At 43.6% G+C, this 23,462-nt stretch overlaps 1 protein-coding gene across 1 annotated transcript in view; it reads right to left on the reverse strand.

Annotated features, from left to right (window-relative positions):
- Positions 1-23,462, reverse strand: part of LOC126260721 (uncharacterized) — a 63,646-nt gene that overhangs the window by 23,137 nt on the left and 17,047 nt on the right. The window contains exons 2-3 of the mRNA XM_049958058.1: positions 12,896-12,963; positions 2,124-2,380 (exon numbers count right to left, since the gene is read on the reverse strand). Coding sequence (XP_049814015.1) covers positions 2,124-2,380; positions 12,896-12,963 — 325 coding nt within the window. The remainder of the gene's footprint in view (positions 1-2,123; positions 2,381-12,895; positions 12,964-23,462) is intronic.

Below are 23,462 nucleotides of genomic sequence, written 5' to 3' on the forward strand. Positions count from 1 at the left end.
TAGCGGACCCAATGGAGCGCGCCTGATGAGCCGTTCCTCTAGTGGATCTGCACGAGTGCCCTGTGCCGTCGCGATATAGAACGGCAGGCGGCAGCCAGACACCCACTCGCACTTGGAGCCTCTTCGCTGCGATCTACTCAGAAGCTGCGGGAACCTCCCCATCGCACCCCCCTCAGATTTAGTTATAAGTTGGCACAGTGGATAGGCCTTGAAACACTGAACACAGATCAATCGAGAAAACAGGAAGTTATGTGGAACTATGAAAAAATAAGCAAAATATACAACTAAGTAGTCCATGCGGAAGACAGGCAACATCAAGGACAGTGTGAGCTCAGGAGCGCCGTGGTCCTGCGATTAGCGTGAGCAGCTGCGGAACGGGAGGTACTTGGTTCAAATCTTCCCTTGAGTGAAAATCTTACTTTCTTTATTTTCGCAAAGTTATGATCTGTCCGTTCGTTCATTGACGTCTCTGTTCACTGTAATGAGTGTCTGTGTTTTGCGACCGCTCCGCAAAGCCGTACGATTAGTGGTCGAAAGGACGTGCCTCTCCAATGGGAACCTAAAACATTTGATCGCAAGGTCATAGTTCAACCGATTCCTCCACAGGAAAACACGTCTGATATATTCTACACGACACTGGTGACGGCATGTGCGTCACATGACAGGAATATGTCGTCGACCCACCTAACTTGTACACTTGGCGAATGGGTAAAAAGATTCTTCTACTTTGCCCGATTTGGGTTTTCTTGTGGATGTGATAATCACTCCCAAAAAAGTGATGAAAACATAAGAATTTGTCACATAAACTGCAACAAATAAATGCAACAGTTTCACAGTCGCACAGTTTTCCCTGTGTCTTGTCAAAACATATGTTTTTAGCGTTTTCAAATTTTTCCGTGTGTAGACCGTCAAATCTTGCATATGTCCAAGCAAATCTGAACATGTCCTGGAATTTTGGAGAGCGAAGTTGATTATATAAAAAATTAAACTTCTCACTCGAGGGAAGACTTGAACCAATGACCTCTCGCTCAACAGCTCCACACGCTAACCACGGGACCACGGCGCTCGTGAGCTCAGACTGTCCTAGATGTTGCCTACCTTGCACCTGGACTATTTCGTTTGTATATTTTGCTTATTTTTTTCATAGTTCCACACAACTTCTTCCTGTTTTCTCGATTGATCTGTGTTCAATTTTTCAAGGCCTATCCACTGTGCCGACTTACAACTAAATCTGAGGGGGGTGCGATGGGGATGTTCCCTTGTTAGTACAGAGAGCCTCTTCCTTATAGACATTGGGCCTCTTTCCTACGATGCTAGGCTGACGCCACGTCATCACGGCTCCCACTCGATCATTCATACTTAGTACAGAGAGGCTCTTCCTTGTGGACATGGAGAGCTGGACTGCTGCATTTTTTGTAATGAGCCTTCGAACACTTGGAGATATGCAAATTGAGTAAATCTTCTGTTTACTGTGTTCGCTTGTTCGGTAATCATTTCTGCTCGTGTCCAGCTTTCCTATGACGACAGCTGCCACACCACTGTAATCCAGCTCTCCTTACTGTTGTGCGTGAAGTCGTACACAAGAAATAGCAGGACAGTACCCCTGAGAATGACACCAGAAGAAGCAGGAGATGAAGTGGAGCAGGTATAATGAGGAAAATTGGAAGGGAAATGATTGTGAAGAATAGGTATGTAATGGAAACTAAGGTATGAGAAGGAAGAAGGTGAGCGGGAAAAGGAGGAGGTGGAAGGGGACGTGCAAGGGTGAAATAGATAAGCGACAGGAGATGATGAACTGAACTAAAGAGAACATTGAGCACGAGGAAAAGTAAAAAGAACAAAAAAGTCTGAAGAGGAGAGAAGAAAGTTAAAATACGAACGGGAAACTTGAATAAGAAGACGAAGAGATTAAGTAAGAAGAGACAGATAGGTGAGGGAGAAGGAAGTGATTTGTGAGGAACAAAGATTTACGAGAAACAATTGGAAGTAGAGAAAGTAAGAGAAGGGTCATGGAGCAGAAAGTACTGGCAAAAGGAAGCGGCATGCAATGTAAGAAAGGAGAGGTAAGATGAAGATTATGTATGACCAGGAGGAGGAGCTGACTGCAGTGGCGGGATACGCACCGCCGTGTCCGTGTCCGATGATGCCGCCCCCGTGGCCGGAGTCAGGCACGTGGTGGATGGCGCCCATGACGTAGCCGTGTCCGTCGCCGAAGCTGAAGCCGTGCTGCGGCAGCTGAACGTGTCCGCCCCCGCCGTGGTGGCCGCCGCCCTCGATGTGCACCGACTCGCCACCGCCGCCGCCTCCCGCGTGGATCAGCACCGTCTTCGTGTGGTGCTTGTGCTTGATGAACTTCGGCACGTAGATCTTGAAGTGCACACTGCGCAACGGAAAGGGCGGTACTTATAAAATGTCCTCAGCTCATAAACAGAAATGACCCATTACTTGCTGATCTTAAACTCCGCATATTGGAGTGCCTAGCTTCATCCTGGTTTCAGTACAGTGGACGACAGTATTGGAGGCACATCTACATCTACATCTACATACATACTCCGCAATCCACCATACCGTGCGTGGCGGAGGGTACCTCGTACCACAACTAGCATCTACTCTCCCTGTTCCACTCCCAAACAGAACGAGGGAAAAATGACTGCCTATATGCCTCTGTACGAGCCCTAATCTCTCTTACCTCATCTTTGTGGTCTTTCAGCGAAATGTAAGTTGGTGGCAGTAAAATTGTACTGCAGTCAGCCTCAAATGCTGGTTCTCTAAATTTCCTCAGTAGCGATTCACGAAAAGAACGCCTTCTTTCCTCTAGAGACTCCCACCCGAGTTCCTGAAGCATTACCGTAACACTCGCGTGATGATCAAACCTACCAGTAACAAATCTAGCAGCCTGCCTCTGAATTGCTTCTATGTCCTCTCTCAATCCGACCAGATAGGGATCCAAAACCCTCGTGCAGTACTCAAGAATAGGTCGTATTAGTGTTTTATAAGCGGTCTCCTTTACAGATGAACCACATCTTTCCAAAATTCTACCAATGAACCGAAGACGACTATCCGCCTTCCCAACAACTGCCATTACATGCTTGTCCCACTTCATATCGCTCTGCAGTGTTACGCCCAAATATTTAATCGACGTGACTGTGTCGAGCGCTACACTACTAATGGGGTATTCAAACATTTCAGGGTTCTTTTTCCTATTCATCTGCATTAATTTACATTTATCTATATTTAAAGTTAGCTGCCATTCTTTACACCAATCACAAATCCTGTCCAAGTCATCTTCTATCCTCCTACAGTCACTCAACGACGACACCTTCCCGTACACCACAGCATCATCGGCAAACAGCCGCACATTGCTATCGACCCTATCCAAAAGATCATTTATGTAGATAGGAAACAACAGCGTACCTACCACACTTCCCTGGGGCACTCCAGATGATACCCTCACCAACCGATGAACACTCACCATCGAGGACAACGTACTGCGTTCTATTACTTAAGAAGTCTTCGAGCCACTCACATACTTGGGAACCAGTCCCATATGCTAATAACTTAGTTATGAGTCTGCAGTGAGGCACCGAGTCAAACGCTTTCCGAAAGTCAAGGAATATGGCATCCGTCTGATACCCTTCATCCATGGTTCGCAAGTTATCATGTGAAAAAAGGGCGAGTTGCGTTTCGCAGGAGCGATGCTTTCTAAAGCCGTGCTGATGCATGGACAGCAACTTCTCTGTCTCAAGGAAATTAATTATATTCGAACTGAGAATATGTTCGAGAATCCTGCAACAAACCGATGTTAAGTACATTGGTCTGTAATTTTGAGGATCCATACTTCTACCCTTCTTATATACACGCGTCACCTGCGCTTTTTTCCATTTGCTCGGGACTTTACGTTGGGCAAGAGATTCGCGATAAATGCAAGCTAAGTAAGTAGTAGAGTACTCTCTGTAAAACCGAATTAGAACCCCATCAGGACCTGGCGACTTATTTATTTTCAACCCATTCAGCTGCTTCGGTTGCTGAGAATAATGTGCAACAGAAATAAGCAACGAGTCACGTGTCCATTGCGACATCTAGAACGGATTATTATGAGACTTTCAAAAAACCTTTTGATGAACCGTGTTTATATCAACACTGTAATTCTGTTTGCTTTCATGATGTTCGACATGAGGATCAGGTGACGTAAAAAAATAAAAGGGTGTCACTTCTTAGGTATGTTGATACTACCCGGGTAATATCGCTCAAGTGCTTCGTTTGTGTGTACCAACAGATATTCCATCTAATAATGACACCGGATACGCAACTATTATTGAAATACATTTCTGCGTCACGAAACACGTTTCCTTTTATTCATTCAAAGCATCACTAATGCTGGAGCCTTTTTGACCATTTCTTTCTTGCAATGGATGTGTGAGGTCTACATGCATGTTTGATACCATTTTACCCTTTCGCACAGGTGCTGTCCGTAAAAAATAAAACGAAATGGCAGAGCATAAACAGTGAACAACGAAACATAGGGCAGAAAATGAAGTCTATCAGTAAGGCAATATGTTTCGGCCGACCAATAAAGCGATGGGAAGGGCTGTTTCCCCATTCCCCGCTACACACCTCGAGGGTATTCGTCTCAGGTGCGTGAGCAGCACACCATCCTCCAGGCCGTTAACATCAGCTTTCGACACTGGAGCCACTTTCTTTATTTCATACAGTTCCTGAGGTCTATTCATTTAGTTATTGAACTCCTTCTGTGTCCTTCCACACCTCCTCGCCTCCCCCCCCCCCTCCAAAAAAATACCAACATTTATCTCACAGGACTGCTCTGTTCGCCCATAACAAACCAAAGGACGGTAGGTAGTGATTCCGTAGATTGCACTCAGATTCCTTGACTTCTGGAAGACATTCGATACAGTTCCGCACGGTCACTCAGCGACGAAAATACGAGTTAACGGAATATCGGACCGGCATTGTGACCTTATTTAGGACTTCCCAATAGATAGTATTTAACATTCCATACTTAGTTTGTAACGCCGGAAATGCATATCCTCCTATTTCCATCTATTGCACTGCAAATTTTTTTCCTTATTTTGTTACCTGAAAATATAACATTTCTGTGTCTTTGTATATTGTAACTGTTTTACTATTTGTATATATATATGCATTTATTTCGATGTATAATTGGTTTGTTTTGTGAATATTATTTGTATTTATACGCTGGGTCTGGCCTAGGGAAAACTATGCTATCGAACGATTACATCGATAGGTCGTGTGGCGAACCAAAGTGTTTAGGATCTTTGGTAGTGTTAACTCTGCCTCGTGGAGCGCGGGCAGAGCAGAGAGAGTCTGGCTGGAGTAGTGCAGTGGAGCAGGTGTGTTGTGTGACGCTCCCGCGAGTTGCCGCGCTTTCGGGGTTTGGCAGCACGTAATTGCGCTCGAATTGCTATGATAGTTTCTGACACGGTGTCGCGGACGGGAAGCATTAGCTGGCGCACATCAAGAGCCCGTTTCACCTGACGACCGTGTCGAGAAGAAGGCGCGCCAACATCCAGCTTCTGCAACAGCGACGGCCGACAATGAGTGACTGTCGTCACCTGCTCGACCGACGACTGCAAACCTTCAATCAACCAACAAGGAAGACTGGAAGCACGTAAAGTTTTAGAACTGTATGGCAGACCTCAGCTTTTAAAATTGTTGCGTCACAAAATTACAGCAACTTAGCATGAACCTTTGTTGCTCATTGTCCCAATTGCATTACCAAGCAGGGTCCCTTCCTTTTCCGAAATGAACCCGAGCGTCGTTGAAATTCAGACGCCAGAATTAAAGTAATATCATTCCATTTCACTGCTTTAATTTTAAAGTTCAGTTAAAATATTCATACAATATTTAGATTACACAAGCACAAATTAAGAGTGCGAGTTTTGTTACCATATTTTAGCTTACCTGTGACTGCAGCTCAGCTTGGTACGTGCTAAATTTTACTATTGTTAATTGTTCAGAATCATTTAATTCAAGTTCAAAGTTAAATCTCTTATTTCTAAATTGCGTAAATTCAAGTAGCTTTTGAGATGATTGTTGAGGTAGCCCAAGACTAACCTTATTTTACTGAATTTCGTAGTGCTTCAGAAACAAATATCACTATTAATTTCAGTCACTAAATTAACTTTCAATTTTCCGGTTTTATTAATTCTTTTGCTAAATTAAGTCAGAGTGTAGCGAAATTTATTACTTCCGACAAACATTCAGTTTTCACACAACACGTGTCAACCTTCAGTTGCCACGCTTCTAGTGCTAATTATATGTGTAATCACCTTTCTTTTTCAGTTACTATAGTAATTGTCCATAGGATTGGCGACCGTAATTTCCCTCAAATCTCAAATATTTAATTACCGCTAGTTAATTGTTAACGTAACGGCCGCACGTTTACTTTCTTTATTAACTTTACCCCTTTTCAAAATTAATTTCTACCAGTTTCATTTGCATTTTTCCTTTCATTTAGATGTAACCCTTTCCTCCTTCTTTACCGACAAATTAACTTCGGTGAAGATTGCTTTTCCCAAATTTCCATTAGGTACACGCGGTTTAATTTTTCACTGTCATTAAGGTCGATAAGTGAGGGGGAGGTTACAAGTTGGCCACAACTGTGAGATGTCACTCCGGATGAATGCCGAAGAAATGTTGCAAGGTCTTCCTGTTTATGATGCGTAATACACACTGTTTAGTCACATTAATGTGACTAACTGTGAAAAGCTTGAATAACCGACTTTTGCAGCGCGGTCCATTGCGAGACGTGCAGGAAGGCCGTCAGCCAGGTTCTGGATGGTACTGACAGGGATGTGAAGCTATGCCTACTCCGGTGCAATGACCAGCCGCACTAGGTTTCCCGGTGGAGGATCCGCGGGACGAAAGGCTCGATCGAGGTGGTCCCACAGACCCCCTGATCCAACAGACCCTCGACTGGGTTTAAATCCGGGGAGTTTCGTGGCCAGGAGACTACGGTAAACGCATCCTGGTGCTCTTCGCACGTACACGGCGAGCTGTGTGACACGTTGCATTGCCCTGCTATCGTGCCGAGAAAAACAAACTGTATATAGGGGTGGACATGATCCCCAAATATAGATGCATACTTCTGCGATCCATTGTGGCTACCAGAATTACCCACGGAATACCACGACAATATTTCCCAGACCATAATGCTCCCTCCTCCAGCCTGGACCCTTCTGAAGATTGTTACAAGACGCTTGCTTTCAGACATTTCATGCATTACACGCCAACATCCATCTGTCCGATGAAGCATAAAACGAGATTCATCTGGAAACACCACCCGTCGCCACTCAGTGAACGTCCAGATGCGTTACTGGCGTGCAAATTCCTCCCTCCGTCGCCCGAGACCAGCAGTCAGCATGGCTGCATGAATCAAGCTCGCGCAGCGGAGGTCCATACGCAGCAATGCTCACTGAATGGTCGTCGAGGAGACACTCCTCGAGTCAGCATAAGGTCACCTCTAAAATCACATTCTCTTCCCAATAAACCACACCACCCATCCTCCCTGCCTCCCCATAACTCACTTCCTCAACCTATCTCTCTCTCGGCCCTTCCTCTCTCCTCCTACCCCTCTTCTCTCTCTCTCTCTCTCTCTCTCTCTCTCTCTCTCTCTCTCTCTCTCCCCCTTCCGCTCTCTCTGTCTCTTCTCACTCACACACACACACACACACACGTAAGCTAAATATCTCATTCGATAACACCACTTTAAATGGCACGCCACACCTAAACAAACACGAAACGAAACAAATAAAAACCACATATCTCCAACAACATGTTAAATGGCATCAGAAACGTTTTGTTTGGCTGCCAAATTGTACAAAATGCGTGGTAACAGGAAGTAACTACAATAGCAGACGAAATACACTACTGGCCATTAAAATTGCTACACCACGAATATGACGTGCAACACACGCGAAATTTAACCGACAGGAAGAAGATGCTGTGATATGCAGATGATTAGCTTTCCAGAGCATTCACACAAGGTTGGCGCAAGTGGCAACACCTACAACGTGCTGACATGAGAAAAGTTTCCAACCGATTTCCCATACACAAACAGCAGTTGACCGGCGTTTCCTGGTGAAACGTTGTTGTGATGCCTCGTGAAAGGAGGAGAAATGCGTATCATCACGTTTCCGACTTTGATAAAGGCCGGATTGTAGCCTATCGCGATTGCGGTTTATCGTATCGCGACATTGCTGCTCGCGTTGGTAGAGATCCAATGACTGTTAGCAGAATATGGAATCGGTGGGTTCAGGAGGGTAATACGGAACGCCGTGCTGGATCCCAACGGCCTCGTATCACTAGCAGTCGAGATGACAGGCATCTTATCGACATGGCTGCAACGGATCGTGCAGCCACGTCTCGGTCCCTGAGTCAACAGATGAGGACGTCTGAAAGACAACAACCATCTGCACGAAATGTTCGACGACGTTTGCAGCAGCATGGACTATCAGCTCGGAGACCATGGCTGCGGCTACCCTTGACGCTGCATCACAGACAGGAGCGCCTGCGATGGTGTACTCAACGACGAACCTGGGTGCACGAATGGCAAAACGTCATTTTTTCGGATGAATCCAGGTTCTGTTTACAGCATCATGATGGTCGCATCCGTGTTTGGCGACATCGCGGTGAACGCACATAGGAAGCGTGTATTCGTCATCGCCATACTGGCGTATCACCCGCTGTGATGGTATGGGGTGCCATTGGTTACACGTCTCGGTCGCCTCTTGTTCGCATTGACGGCACTTTGAACAATGGACGTTACATTTCAGATGTATTACCACCCGTGGCTCTACTCTTCATTCGATACCTGCGAAACCCTACATTTCAGCAGGATAATGCACGACAGCATGTTGCAGGTCATGTACGGGCCTTTCTGGATACGGAAAATGTTCGACTGCTGCCCTGGCCAGCACATTCTCCAGATCTCTCACCAATTGAAAACGTCTGGTCAATGGTGGCCGAGCAACTGGCTCGTCACAATACGCCAGTCACTACTCTTGATGAGCTGTGGTACCTGTACACGCCTTCCAAGCTCTGTTTGACTCAATGCCCAGGCGTATCACGACTGTTATTACGGCCACAGGTGGTTGTTCTGGGTACTGATTTCTGAGGATCTATGCACCCAAATTGCGTGAAAATGTAATCACATTTCAGTTCTAGTATAATATATTTGTCCAATGAATGCCCGTATATCATCTGCATTTCTTCTTGGTGTAGCGGTTTTGATGGCTTTAACACGACACAGACAAGTGAGCACTAAAACATAGAAAAACCATAATTAAAACACCAAATAATGTGATAGGTAGTGATTCTCAGTCGGAAACGCACGACAGACAAAAAATAGAAAACATTTCATCGTTTTCAGATGACAAGCTGTAGAATGTATGGCACACTTAAAGCTGCCACCATAATAACGTGAGGTATGTAAACAAATACCGGTTGGTTATAATAAACGTGCAGCTACTCACGGAGGTCCACTATGGGTTGTAATTGTTGTATGGAAGCGATACTTGGTACATATGGTAATGCGTTAATGCGGAATCGATTTATGCTGAAAAAAATTCCATTTTTGGCCACCAGGTGCGAATCTGGTGCTGTACAGCATCTCTACGACGGATTCGGTGCTCATATTGAACTAATTTTGTAAGCGTCAGCAATCGGCATTAGGTCTTTCTCACTTGTTCGACCTTTCCTCTCCACGTCCCGTTCCTAATCCACTACATATGGAAACATTTCTATACGTCTTTCTTGTATTCGCATCGCCAGATTTGCACCTGATGGTCAAACCTGGAACTAATTCCGCTTTAAGACATTATAATGTCTACCAAGTTTCGCTGCCATCCGATAGTTACAGCCCACTCCGGTCTTGTGTGAGTAACTGCACTTTAGTTATAACCACCCAGTATTTACATTGGTATTATGTCTTGATCTCATATGAAAATAATACTTTTAAGCATATCGTAAATGAATAACACATAACGCCTCAGTTCAGTGACATATATCTTAACTGTATACTTTATGTAAACTAATGCAAAGTATTTCGCACCTAATGATATCTCCTTTTGCAAATCTAAATAATTTTGAGTCTAAACTCACATAACATAACAATTAAAGAAAATAAAAATTCTACTGAAGATAGCACATTAAGTGCTGCAGCAAAACTACAAAGTAGCGTTTTCCGTAAGGCAGTATTCCTCTCCAGTTTTGTCTTTTCAACCACGCAAGTAAGAAGATCTACAACATCCAAAAGATTATTATGTCTAGTGATTATTGGTTAAGCTTTTCACTTTTCGGTTATTTCAGTTAATGTGGTAGTCAGAGGTAACAATATGAAAGAATATTTTCCACTGCTTTGTTTTCCACCACAGTGATGGATGGGTCATACAGTGTATCCCTAGGATATCAGAAGACCACTGTGCAAAAACTACAAGGCATACGGAAAACAGGCACACATCAGTGGATAGAGAATCTCTCCAAGTTCTTATTCACGTTACAGATGCTCAGTAGGGGCACCCTTGGTGACGCGGCAAACGTCAATACTCGCGTACAGCTCATTGACACGAATTATCCAGGAAGGTGCGACAGCAACCCAATCTGTAAGCCTGTTCAGTGAGTTGCCTGTCTGCAGGCGCGCACTAACTCTACGTGACAACACAGAGCTGGTATGTCTATGAGGGCATCCTGAAAAGTAATTCCTCCGAATTCCTCTGTTCTCATTATCGGGTGAGATGTTACGTGGAATGCTTGTTACTGAGTCGGCTTCCCAGCTTCGTTGCAAATTGAAACTGTCTGCCGCTAGATGTCTCCGAATTGTAGCGTGTAACAAATCTGTTTTCAACGTAAATATGTCGATGCGTGAGAAACAGCATGCTGTAACTAGTTTCGAACCGCAGAGAACGTGTCTCCAAGTGGAATACGTTGTTTTTGTTGTGGTCTTCAGTCCAGAGACTGGTTTGATGCAGCTCTCCATGCTACTCTATCCTGTGCAAGCTTCTTCATCTCCCAGTACCTACTGCAACCTACATCCTTCTGAATCTGCTTAGTGTATTCATCTCTTGGCCTCCCTCTACGATTTTTACCCTCCACGCTGCCCTCCAATGCTAAATTTGTGATCCCTTGATGCCTCAGAACATGACCTACCAACCGATCCCTTCTCCTAGTCAAGTTGTGCCACAAACTTCTCTTCTCCCCAATCCTATTCAACACCTCATTAGTTATGTGATCTACCCATCTAATCTTCAGCATTCTTCTGTAGCACCACATTTCGAAAGCGTCTATTCTTTTCTTGTCTAAACTATTTATCGTCCATATTTCACTTCCATACATGGCTACACTCCATACAAATACTTTCAGAAACGACTTCCTAACACTTAAATGAATACTCGATGTTAACAAATTTCTCTTCTTCAGAAACGCTTTCCTTGCCATTGCCAGTTTACATTTTATATCCTCTCTACTTCGACCATCATCAGTTATTTTGCTCCCCAAATAGCAAAACTCCTTTACTACTTTAAGCGTCTCATTTACTAATCTAATTCCCGCAGCATCACCCGACTTAATTCGACTACATTCCATTATCCTCGTTTTGCTTTTGTTGATGTTCATCTTATATTCTCCTTTCAAGACACTGTCCATTCCGTTCAACTGCTCTTCCAAGTCCTTTGCTGTCTCTGACAGAATTACAATGTCATCGGCGAACCTCAAAGTTTTAATTTCTTCTCCATGGATTTTAATACCTACTCCAAATTTTTCTTTTGTTTCCTTTACTGCTTGCTCAATCGAAAAAGAATGGAAACTGTGTACGATGATGATTGTATCGGCATCAGTAATCTACGACGTTCGGTTGCTGGTGCTCGTAATGAAGGAAACGATGGTGCTAACCTTAACATGTGTGACACGGATCGGAGTGGACGACCAGGTGTGGCAACCGACGAGACTCTGCGGAATCGTGTTATGAACTCATCAGACCAAATCACGGATAACACAGCACAGCTCTCACGTAAGTGTGGCACACCAGGAGAGTGTGTGCAGCCCTTCACTGCAGAACTACGGTACAGAAAACTGGATGCACGGTGGGTGCCTCGAATGCTCACTCCTGGCGTGAAATGGAGGAGATTGGACATCTCTCAACAATTTCTTTTGTGTTTTGAATGTGAGATTGTCCTTAACAACACTGCGACTGGTGATGAAATCTGGGTCCACCATTTTGATCCCGGAAACAAGAGAATGTCAGTGGAGTTCTGCCATGAAAGATCACCGGCGCCAAAAAATTTCAAAATCGTACCACCAGCAGGTGGGGTCAAATTCACAGTGTTCTGGTGAATTTGGAATTCATGGCTAAAAGCACAACAATATATTCTGCAACGTGTTGCGAACGTCTCGAAAAACTGGAAACACGAGTCCGAATAGTTCGTCCACAAACATAGCACCCTCTTCTTTAGCGTGCGAGGTCACACAAGAACGCTACAACATATGCAACAAACCGATGTCTTGAGTTCATTGTCATCGACCATCCTCCATACAATCCGGACTTGGCCCCATCCGATTTTCATCCGATTCCAAAACTTAAACAACACATTCGACGACTACGCTTTTATATCGATGAAGCGGTGCAAGACGAAGTGAGGTTGTGCCTCCATCAATAAAGTCAAACATTCCACAGTGGCGGTATCAACAAAGTGGTCTTGGGGAGAAACGTATGCCGTCTCTTTCCACTGACATGTGGCCTTTTGCTGTATGGCTTGCAGTTCCACACAGTCGTCTTATAAAAATCCTGATAACTTATCGTGGAACACGTACATCCCATTGGTAGTGTAATGGTTAAAATAGCTGATGGTGTGACTTTACTCACTGTTTGTAGTCTCCTTTGGATCCCGCCTCGGCAGTGGATAACACGACCGCCGCCGCAACCAGCTTCACCTGTAGACACGGAAAAACCATCGGCCAAGTCAGTATTTGCTCAACAGCATTTCGGGAAAATGAAGACGCAGAATCATCAGCGCCCTCTTACAGAATAGTGAAGTGAAACATTCTGCAGGAAATTTCACTGAGTCAGCGGTATTAAGCGAAAGTGACTAGAGGAAGGACGAGAAGATAAAAAAGCATGCCTTAGAAAAAAAATGAACCAAACATTTATAAACGTGGAGCTATTGAAAACGCAGTCGTGTGGCTTAACTAGGGGAAAAAAGAAAACGCCTAAAATTGCAGGTTCAAACCTCTTATTTTATTATACCAGGATCGATTTCCGGGCTTGTAGTCTCACTATCGGATGTGGCAGGTCGCTGGGAGCATCATTTAGTGCTCGGTGCACGTTACTAAAAAACGACATATGTCAGGTTAGACCGCACGACGATCCTATGTATGTATAACGTACAACTGATGATGACGCTAGAAGCCTTCGAAATCGATGTAGTACAATATAATCAAGAGTTGTTAATTGAAGTCTAAAGCAGTTTCTTTTTTTCCTGATTAATTGACAGTCATGTAGGCATATAGCCTTTGCAATCGTTCCTTTTCATACCCCTACAAATTGTTACACTCAGGTGAAACCCGAACTCAAATTTTTTATGTGAGAAGGTTACTAATAATCTCACTCAGTATATGCTTTTCTGCGATTCTGCTTTAGATTCCGTTCACTAATTCTGATTTCAGCCTCAGTGTTCCTTTACAATGTGGTTGCGTACAATATGTCGACGCATGTCTGTAAATTTACTTACGTGTCTGCTTTAATATTTAAGCCATGCAGATACACCTGTGTCCTCATTCTTTGCAGCTTAATGACCAAGTGTTAGGTTTCCTCCACCGCTATTCATAAAGTAAATTTTTGGTTTTTCCAAACGGTGTGACGTGACATTTTAGTCTTTGGTAGACTTTGTGGAGTGCGTCGCGATTTTTTTAATCAGATGTCTTGTAATACTAACAAGCCAATCGCCTTGCTACTGTGGTAACACCGATTCCAGCAGATCACAGTAGTTAAGCTTGTTGGGCTTTATGGGTGACCGTCTGGTTGTGCTTAGTCTAGTTAGCTATCAGGATGCACTCAGCCTCTGTGTAGCCAGTTGAGAAGCCACTTGATCGAAAAGCGGCGGCTCCGGTCATGAAAGCTCGCAACGTCCAGAAGAACGCGAGTTGGTAAAAAATGGTTCAAATGGCTCTGAGCACTATGGGACTTAACATCTATGGTCATCAGTCCCCTAGAACTTAGAACTACTTAAACCTAACTAACCTAAGGACAGCACACAACACCCAGCCATCACGAGGCAGAGAAAATCCCTGACCCCGCCGGGAATCGAACCCGGGAACCCGGGCGTGGGAAGCGAGAACGCTACCGCACGACCACGGGCGCGAGTTGGTAAGTCTATAATGCCATTACTTGGTCGTTTGTACAACTCAACAACTTTTAGTGCGTCAGTTTAAGTTTTTGTGAATTTTCGGATTCAGATTTTGTTCTAAATGTTTACATGTAAAACCGTTGTCATATAAATGTATTTAAAAAATGAAAACGTGTATTTTGGAAAATATTTGTAAAAAACTTATTTTACAAATAATCAATAGAGTATTATAGCGCTTCTATATCCATACTAATAATAAAATTGTAAAGCAACTGTGTCTGTCTGTTTGAACAAACTAATCTCGTCGAAAACTACTAGGAGATACTTTATGGGGCCTTCACATGTAACTTGAGTGTAGCTTGGGGCAACGTATAGGCTTTATTTCATCAAAACCGGATGACGAAAAAAATATTGTGTTTTAAAGTTTTACCTGAAATCGTCTGCTCAGCTTACTATTAGTAGCTCGGATGTTTACTCATCTCGGCGTAGTACACCAAAGAGCCAAGCGTTTGGAAGTTTACGTCAATTACAAAATTAAGGGCTGCAATATTATCTTGACGACTACAAAGTAACAGCTATTTTACTTGGCTATGATATACGAGTATACTGATTTCGCTTTGAGTATTAAAAATTTAATAAAATTGAGAACTTCTTTCGATAGTTTTGTTTGTGACTTCTTTTCTAGGAATGTTTTTTTGATCTCAGCGACAGAAGTATTTTTGGAAGTTTACGTCGCTGACAGAACTAAGCACCGTACTCTTATCTTCACGAATATAAACTAACATTGAATTTGCTTGGCTAGGATACACGTAATTACTGATGAAGCTTTGTGTATTAAAAACTTTTCTTCTTTCGATAGGAAGGAAAAATGAATTTATTAAATTTGTTTTGTGATTTGGGTGTCTACTCATTACAATATTTATTAATAAAAATGCCTAAAAATGGTCGAATCTTTCTGGATACGCCAAACAAAGTAAGAGACTGAGGACTGTATGGTCTCAAGAATCCAATAAATGTCATCAAGCGAGACTTGCTGCAGCTTGAGAACATCAGACTTTAACTGCTGCTTTGGGAATTCCTTCCGAAAGTGAGCTTCGACGTAACTCTAATAGAGAGAGTCATGCATTATCTCGCTGCTCAGATAGCTTGATTCTCAGTTATTTCTTTCCAACGTAACACAGTAGAAGCAGAAATTTTTACGGATTGTGGCACAGGTGAACGAATTTGTACATCCCAAATCCCCATTTTCCCAACAGTTTACTACTTCGCTTTGAACGTGTAGAATTCTCCTGTGGGCTTAAGTTATGCCATAAACAAAGCACAAAACCGGACGCTGTGTGTTACGGGCGCGGACCTCTCTCTCATGTTAGTAATGCAAACAAGTTATTTGTTCATGTCCCTGACGCTATAATGCTCTACTTCAAACGTTGTATACACAGAAACTTTATAAGTAAAAAATAAATTCCACATGTCGAAGTCGTGGGCAGAGCTACATGTAAATACCCAGCAAGGACAATACCGAATTTCTCAGATAGTTTGAAATAAATATCTGTTGCATGATGAACACATGGAGTAGGAATATGGCTAGTGACGAATGCAAGCGGATGTTTGACAGACTGTTGAGCTTTGTAAATGGGCAATATGAAGAGAATAATAGGTACGGAGAAGATGCCCACACCACTATCCGAGGAAATGCATTATGGTTAACCAAGTGTGAAATTGCTCATTGATGAAGCTAGAGAAGTTATACAGTAACGTGCTAAAGAACTTTTATACCTCAGTTAGGCCCCACTCAGTTTTGTACACTGACCACTCAGTAAATTAAAACACAGCTTAGCTGATAACACAGTGCTTTAAATGAATTTTTGCTGTGTTTTTGTGTATATAGAACATTATATCCCAAACTTAAATCTGTTCCTCTGCACAGATGTACTGTATAGAATCAGAATAGCCATTGTTATTTTAGTATTTAATTACCTGAACAATTAGTCAAAAACACATTTACATAATTGCTGGCACAAAAATGTATATACCAATATATTTTTCCCGCTGCACTGCACTTCGTAGATGATATTGTTCCAGTTATCTATGAATAACGTAGTATGACTGTGTGCATATGGTTACAGTGTGATTGTGCCTTCGCGAACGTAAAAGTGAATACGTTCCTGTTCTTTTGGTCTTAATGTCACATTTCATTTGCTGTGTTAATACCGCGCATTGTGAGTATATCGGTGTTGTGAATCGGTGCCTCAAAAACTTATACTCATTTAAATCACTTTTTTAAAAAAAAGCATTTTACAAAATTAGATGGCTTTGTTGTTGTATATCTTTTTGTTCAATATTTTGGAGTAGATAATTTTACACGTTTTTTATATTTTATTGTGTGATTACAACCAGTGCAGATTTATATCTAACTTAATTGAATTAAATATTGAAATTCTTGAAGAGAAAGTGAATCAAATGAATGTCACTGAATTGCAATAACTGAAATTTTCGACACACAGGTACTGGCAATAGCTAACGAAATTTAAATTTGCAGGCACATTAGCACTTATTTAACACTGTCATTCTTCTGTTACGTTAACTGTACGTGTACATAGGAATTGTCGAATTAATTCATATCATACTTTATGAATTGGTTAAGAGATAGTCCGCAGCAGTCTCAACTTTTTATGTTCGCAATATGACGCATTTTCTCTATAATGTGAACTATAATAAATTTTAATCAGTTTCTTCACTGTCTGTAGAAGACGACACCTGCAACGGTGGGCAGCTGTTAGTTCTGTTCTGCGTTAATTCGAGTACTAATGAAAACTTGGAACAGTGCTAACCTTACTTTCCTACTTACTGAAAAGAGTGCTTGGGAGAAGGCGTCGTCAACATTTCTCAGAACGTATCTTCGAATACTTCGTCCTGGATAAAACAAATGCAGTGCAATCCAAAAAGTCAAGAAATTATTCCGCATCATTGAAAAGATAACACAGTATTTTAACGTAGGAAACGTTTCGTCATGTTTCCTTTGCACCCCATATTTTCGATAGGAAAATGGTTGGCAGCCGGCGTAACGTTCAGAGTAAGTTGCCAGAGCACGAATTTTTAAAATACGCTTTATGTTGGTATTGTATGGAGGTAGGAACTAAGCCCTTGTGAAATCTTTGAGACGCTTAACCCAAACTGCAGAGATCCAGAATCTGACATTGTCCTTTGCGTCTTTCCTATAATGCTCTTCCGTAACTGTTTCATCAAAACAGGATTACCAGTGGTTAAATTTACTGGTGAATGCGTAAGTATTGAAATCTACGCTGATGAGTCAAAACATTGTGACCTCTGAAATTCTTCAAGCTTTCCCCGTATCTGTTGATATCTTGAGGTGTCGAATGTTCTGTCGGATATCAGGATCGTCCGTGCACAATATTTCAACAATATGAATAATATACACTACTGGCCATTAAAATTGCTACACCACGAAGATGACGTGCTACAGACGCGAAATTTAACCGACAGGAACAAGATGCTGTGATATGCAAATGATTAGCTTTTCAGAGCATTCACACAAGGTTGGCGCCGGTTGCGACACCTACAACATGCTGATATCAGGAAAGTTCCCACCAATTTCTCATACACAAACAGCAGTTGACCGGCGTTGCCTGATGAAACGTTGTTGTGATGCCTCGTGTAAGGAGGAGAAATGTGTACCATCACGTTACCGACTTTGATAAAGGTCGGATTGTAGCCTATCGCGATTGCGGTTTATCGTATCGCGACACTGCTGCTCGCGTTGGTAGAGATCCAATGACTGTTACCAGAATATGGAATCGGTGGGTTCAGGAGGGTAATACGGAACGCCGTGCTGGATCCTAACGACCTCGTATCACTAGCAGTCGAGATGACAGGCATCTTATCCGCAGGGCTGTAACGGATCGTGCAGCCACGTCTCGATCAGTCAGTCAACAGATGGGGACGTTTGCAAGACAACAACCATCTGCACGAACAGTTCGACGACGTTTGCAGCAGCATGGACTATCAGCTCGGAGACCATGGCTTTGGTTACCCTTGACGCTGCATCACAGACAGGAGCGCCTGCGATGGTGTACTCAACCACGAACCTGGGTGCACGAATGGCAAAACGTCATTTTTTCGGATGAATCCAGGTTCTGTTTACAGCATCGTGATGGTCGCATCCGTGTTTGGCGACATTGCGGTGTACGCACATTGGAAGCGTGTATTCGTCATCGCCATATTGGCGTATCACCCGTAATGATGGTATGGGGTGCCATTGGTTACACGTCTCGGTCAACTCTTGTTCGCATTGACGGCACTTTGAACAGTGGACGTTACATTTCAGATGTGTTAAGACCCGTGGCTCTACCCTTCATTCGATCCCTGCGAAACCCTACATTTCAGCAGGATAATGCACGACCGCACGTTGCAGGTCCTGTACGGGCCTTTCTGGATGCAGAAGATGTTCGACTGCTGCCCTGGCCTGCACATTCTCCAGATCTCTTATCAACTGAAAACGTCTGGTGAATGGTGGCCGAGCAACTGCCTCGTCAAAATACGCCAGTCACTACTCTTGATGAACTGTGGTATCGTGTTGAAGCTGCATGGGTAGCTGTACCTGTACACGCCATCCAAGCTCTGTTTGACTCGATGCCCAGGCGTATCAAGGCCGTTATTACGGCCAGAGGTGATTGTTCTGGGTACTGATTTCTCAGGATCTATGCACCCAAATTGCGTGAAAATGTAATCACATGTCAGTTCTAGTATAATATATTTGTCCAATGAATCAATGAATACACGTTTATCATCTGCATTTCTTCTTTTAATGGCCAGTAGTGTACTTTGCCAATGAGGCATGGCGTACATTGGCCAAACAACTCGGAGAGTGGGCCTTGGAAGTCGAGAACATCGGAGGCACAATGGCTGGGACAGGCAACTAAATCAGCCATCGCCGATCATTGTCTGGAATTTAATCTTCCACGAATTACGAGAAAACGTTGGTCTGGCACAGATTTCGGATACCGTAACAGTGTTATAAGAGCGTCAATAGAAATAAAGGTGGTGGTAAACCTCTCGAATCGTGACTCTAGATAGCTACTTAGCAAAGTCTGGAAAGAAGAACTGAGAATGCGGAGTCGTGGACGAGTCCCATACAGAACACCAGGTGTACCGGGCAGAGAACGGAACGCCAGGTCGCGGTTAGGCGCAGCGGTTCGAAGGAGGAACGTCTCAGGAAGTTCCTAGTGGGAAAGGATCACAGACGGAACGCCTAGAACCGAGCATGGAGGCGCACCGGACGAAAACGGAACGTCAGCTCGCGGTCAGATGCGCCGGGCCGAAGACTGTATGTCCCATGGCGCTTTTAGTGAGAACTGACAGCAGATGGAACTCCCAGAACTGAACAAGGAAAGGAGAGGCAGTAGGCACGAATATTGGACCAGTTCCACTCATCTCACAGTTTCAGGTAGCACGTGTTGCAGAAAACGAGTCACGTTGCCGAAATACTGTGTATGGACAATGCCGATATCCGGCAGAATAAATGACACCTCAAGACGTCGTTATGACTACTAAGCACCGGGAGATAGCGGTCATGTGACGCATTAAGGAATGTATATGAGTGGAACAGAGACAGAGACGAATGTGGAATCATTTTAGCGAGTATACAGGCCGCAAATGGGGGAATCCGGCGACATAAGGGACTTCGACAAAGCCCAGATGGCTCTTGCCCGGCGTCTGGGAATGGGCTTTCGGAAAAAGTGAACCTTGTCCGCTGCTCGCATGGTGCTGTCATGAACATCTACGGAAAGTGGTTGAAGAACAGTAAAATCACGATTAGGCGACAGGGTATTGGACGTCACGCCTCATCAAGTGACTTGGAAACTTGCGCCCCCCCCCCCCCCCCTGTAAAGCACGATAGACGATGATATATGGGAGACCTGACGACAGAGTACAATGCTGATGCAGACAAAAGTGTTAGGAGCACGCTGTTCAGCGCTTGTTGTTGAAGATGGGTCTCCGCAGGATACAACCCCTACGTGTTGACAAGTTGACCCAGTAAGATGGCAGTGGATACAGTATCATCGAGAGTGGACCGTGGATCAACGGAAGCGTGTTGGTAGGTCGAGTGAACCACGTTACCTGTTACACTATGTGGATAGCTGTGTCCCTATATGCTGTTGTCCAGGGGAGAGACTGGCTGGAACGAGCGCCACGCTAGAAAGACAGGCTGTTGGTCGCAGTATTACGCTATGGGGAACATTCACCTGGGTTTCAGTGGGCCTGTAGCTGTAATCGAGCGCCATGAGAACTGTACACTACGTGAATACTATTACACACCATCTGCGTTCCCATTCGTGCTTTATGTCTTCCTCGATGGTGACGGCATCTTCCAGCAGGGCAACTGTCCGTGTCACAAGGCCAGAATCATACTGTAGTGGTTTAAGGAACATGTTAGTGATCTCACATTGATGTCTCGGCCATCACATCTGCCTGATCTGAAACTGCTTGCACACATCTGGGATGCTATCAGGCGCCATCTCTGCGCCCATAGATAATCGGCCTGTAGTGTATAGTAATCGGTGACGTATGCTTGGACATCCGGCGACACAGACCTCCGGAAACCTACCAAGGACTCTAATCCATGGCAAGCAGAATCGCTGGGATTCCAGAGATGGACCAACACGCTATTAAACATGTGATCATTACTTTTTGGCACATCTGCCACCTATTTACTATTGTTTTGCTGTGGACTTCATTTCTTATTGTTCCTCTTTGAATTGAACCGAGACGGAAACGCTTATACAGCGCACCATTACTTAGATGAATGTACGAGCTTGCCAAAAAACAAATTGAGGCTTGGAGTGACCTCGAGTCTAATAGTGACTATACTGCTCTCCACCGTCTGACACATCTTGACACTTTATTGCATTTCCATCTCATCGCGTCGACGGTTTTCTTATTGGGAACGACCACGAACACTATCTGCTGTTTCGAACAGTAGTTCCATCTTTCTTTTGTTCATGGAGTTAATACGTCAACTACGAGAGGCAGTATTAATGTTCTGACTAATGTTTGTTACAGTGGTAGTAAAATCCTCAAAACTCAAAGTGAATAGAATCGGTGTTTAAATTAATGAAAATATTTTGTAAGAAATACGATTAAATATTTCTGAGCAAAGGCCTCCCCAGTTCATCAGTGCTCCATTATTTTTTTTTTCAACCTGTAGAATGACGTCCCGTCGTCAACGATGATCCACAGATTCTTGTGTCAAGCAGAGATGTGAGTTCACATTATTTCTTTGTTAAACTTTTGGTGATGACTTTGTGTTGGTCTGTTAGATGCCTCCAGTTAATGTAGTAGTTCACATTTTCATTGCTCTAATGGTTGCGGTAATTTATAACGCTGCCATGTCCACAGCTCGTGGTCGTGCGGTAGCGTTCTCGCTTCCGCGCCCGGGTTCCCGGGTTCGATTCCCTGCGGGGTCAGGGGTTTTCTCTGCCTCGTGATGACTGGGTGTTGTGTGATGTCCTTAGGTTAGTTAGGTTTAAGTAGTTCTAAGTTCTGGGGGACTGATGACCATAGATGTTAAGTCCCATAGTACTCAGAGCCATTTGAACCATTTGAACGCTGCCATGGGAGCGGTATTGTCCTACCTCTCGTATATGATACATTGAGTCTTTCAGGTTGTCTACTTTACTGTCAACCGCTTTCTAATCATTTCATTTGTTGTGCCCATATGGAGTTTGTTATATAGATCAACCATTCTGGTGTTAACTGAATCTTCTGTCGGTTCTCGATCTTCCGTCGGTTCTTGATAGAACAACATTATAATAAATGAAAAGTGCTCGTTTGCTTTTACTCTAGAGTGAACTGCAGAACAAAAGTAAACTAGAGCTTTTCATTTATTATTCTGGTATAACGGCTGGCAACAATTACCCATCGAAGTATCACATTTTGTACTACTTGGAGGCGGTTTATCTGTGTTTGGCTAGCCATACTCCTAACGAGTTGCCGGACAGCATTTCTGAAAGGACTGTGGTATTATACAGTCGTAATTTGGCTATGGTGCTTGGGTCACAGCTTTTAAAAAAAGGAGAAAAGTTTCTTAGCCATTCCAATAGCTTTCTTTCTAAGGTCTTCTTTATTTTTAAGGAGGAAGAATTGTCTGTCCTGGGTAACCCCTTAAGTACGTCGCCTTAGCACTCCATGTAATGTCTTGTCCATTCAGTCTCAGTGTAACAGGCATCTGCGGGCGTTTTTTACTGAAGTAAATGGCAATCGTCTTAGCTGGGTTTAACCGTGATTTGTTAATCTTGCACCATGTCGCTGTAGCGTCGAGTTTTCTTGCAGTCGTCTGATACTGGTTCGGATGTGTCTTCCTGTGGTGAAGTAGGCCGTATCATCATAAAACTGTGCTATTTGCACTCCAACAACTGTTGGCACTTCGTTGACGTAAATATTGAATAATAAGGATGAGAGAACCGATACTTGGGGCAGCCGCGCTCTTGCGTCGGATGATTGGCCTTCGATTGTTGCTACCATTTTTCTATCTGTCGGGTAATTAACAATTAGTTTGATGTAACAAGATGGAATTGGCATTTGTTATTCCAGTTTCCGGATTAGGTGTTCTCCCCAAACCTGGTAATATGCTTTTACTACGTCAAGAAAAAGTGCAGCGGTGGCACTGATTATGTCAAGCTTCTTTGTAACGTGTACTGCTAGACGTAACAATTGCAGCCCTGCTGACAATTTCAGTTGAAAATCGCGTTGTTCTGCCCGAATTGTACCACCAGCCACTAGAGGTTCAAGGATACGGGAGTAGCTAATCCTTTCGAAGGTTTTGCTCATTCCGCTAAGGAGGTTAATAGGTCTGTAATTTGTAGCTATTGTTGCATCCTTCCATGGCGTTGGGATAGGCACTATTTTAGTGATTTTCCAGGATGTAGGAAAATAGTTTTGATTTTCCTGTATGCTTTCAAAAAAATGTTCAAATGTGTGTGAAATCTTATGGGACTTAACTGCTAAGGTCATCAGTCCCTAAGCTGACACACTACTTAACCTAAATTATCCCAAGGACAAACACACACA

The sequence above is a fragment of the Schistocerca nitens genome, chromosome 5 (genome assembly GCF_023898315.1).
Source record: "Schistocerca nitens isolate TAMUIC-IGC-003100 chromosome 5, iqSchNite1.1, whole genome shotgun sequence".
Taxonomy (NCBI): domain Eukaryota; kingdom Metazoa; phylum Arthropoda; class Insecta; order Orthoptera; family Acrididae; genus Schistocerca; species Schistocerca nitens.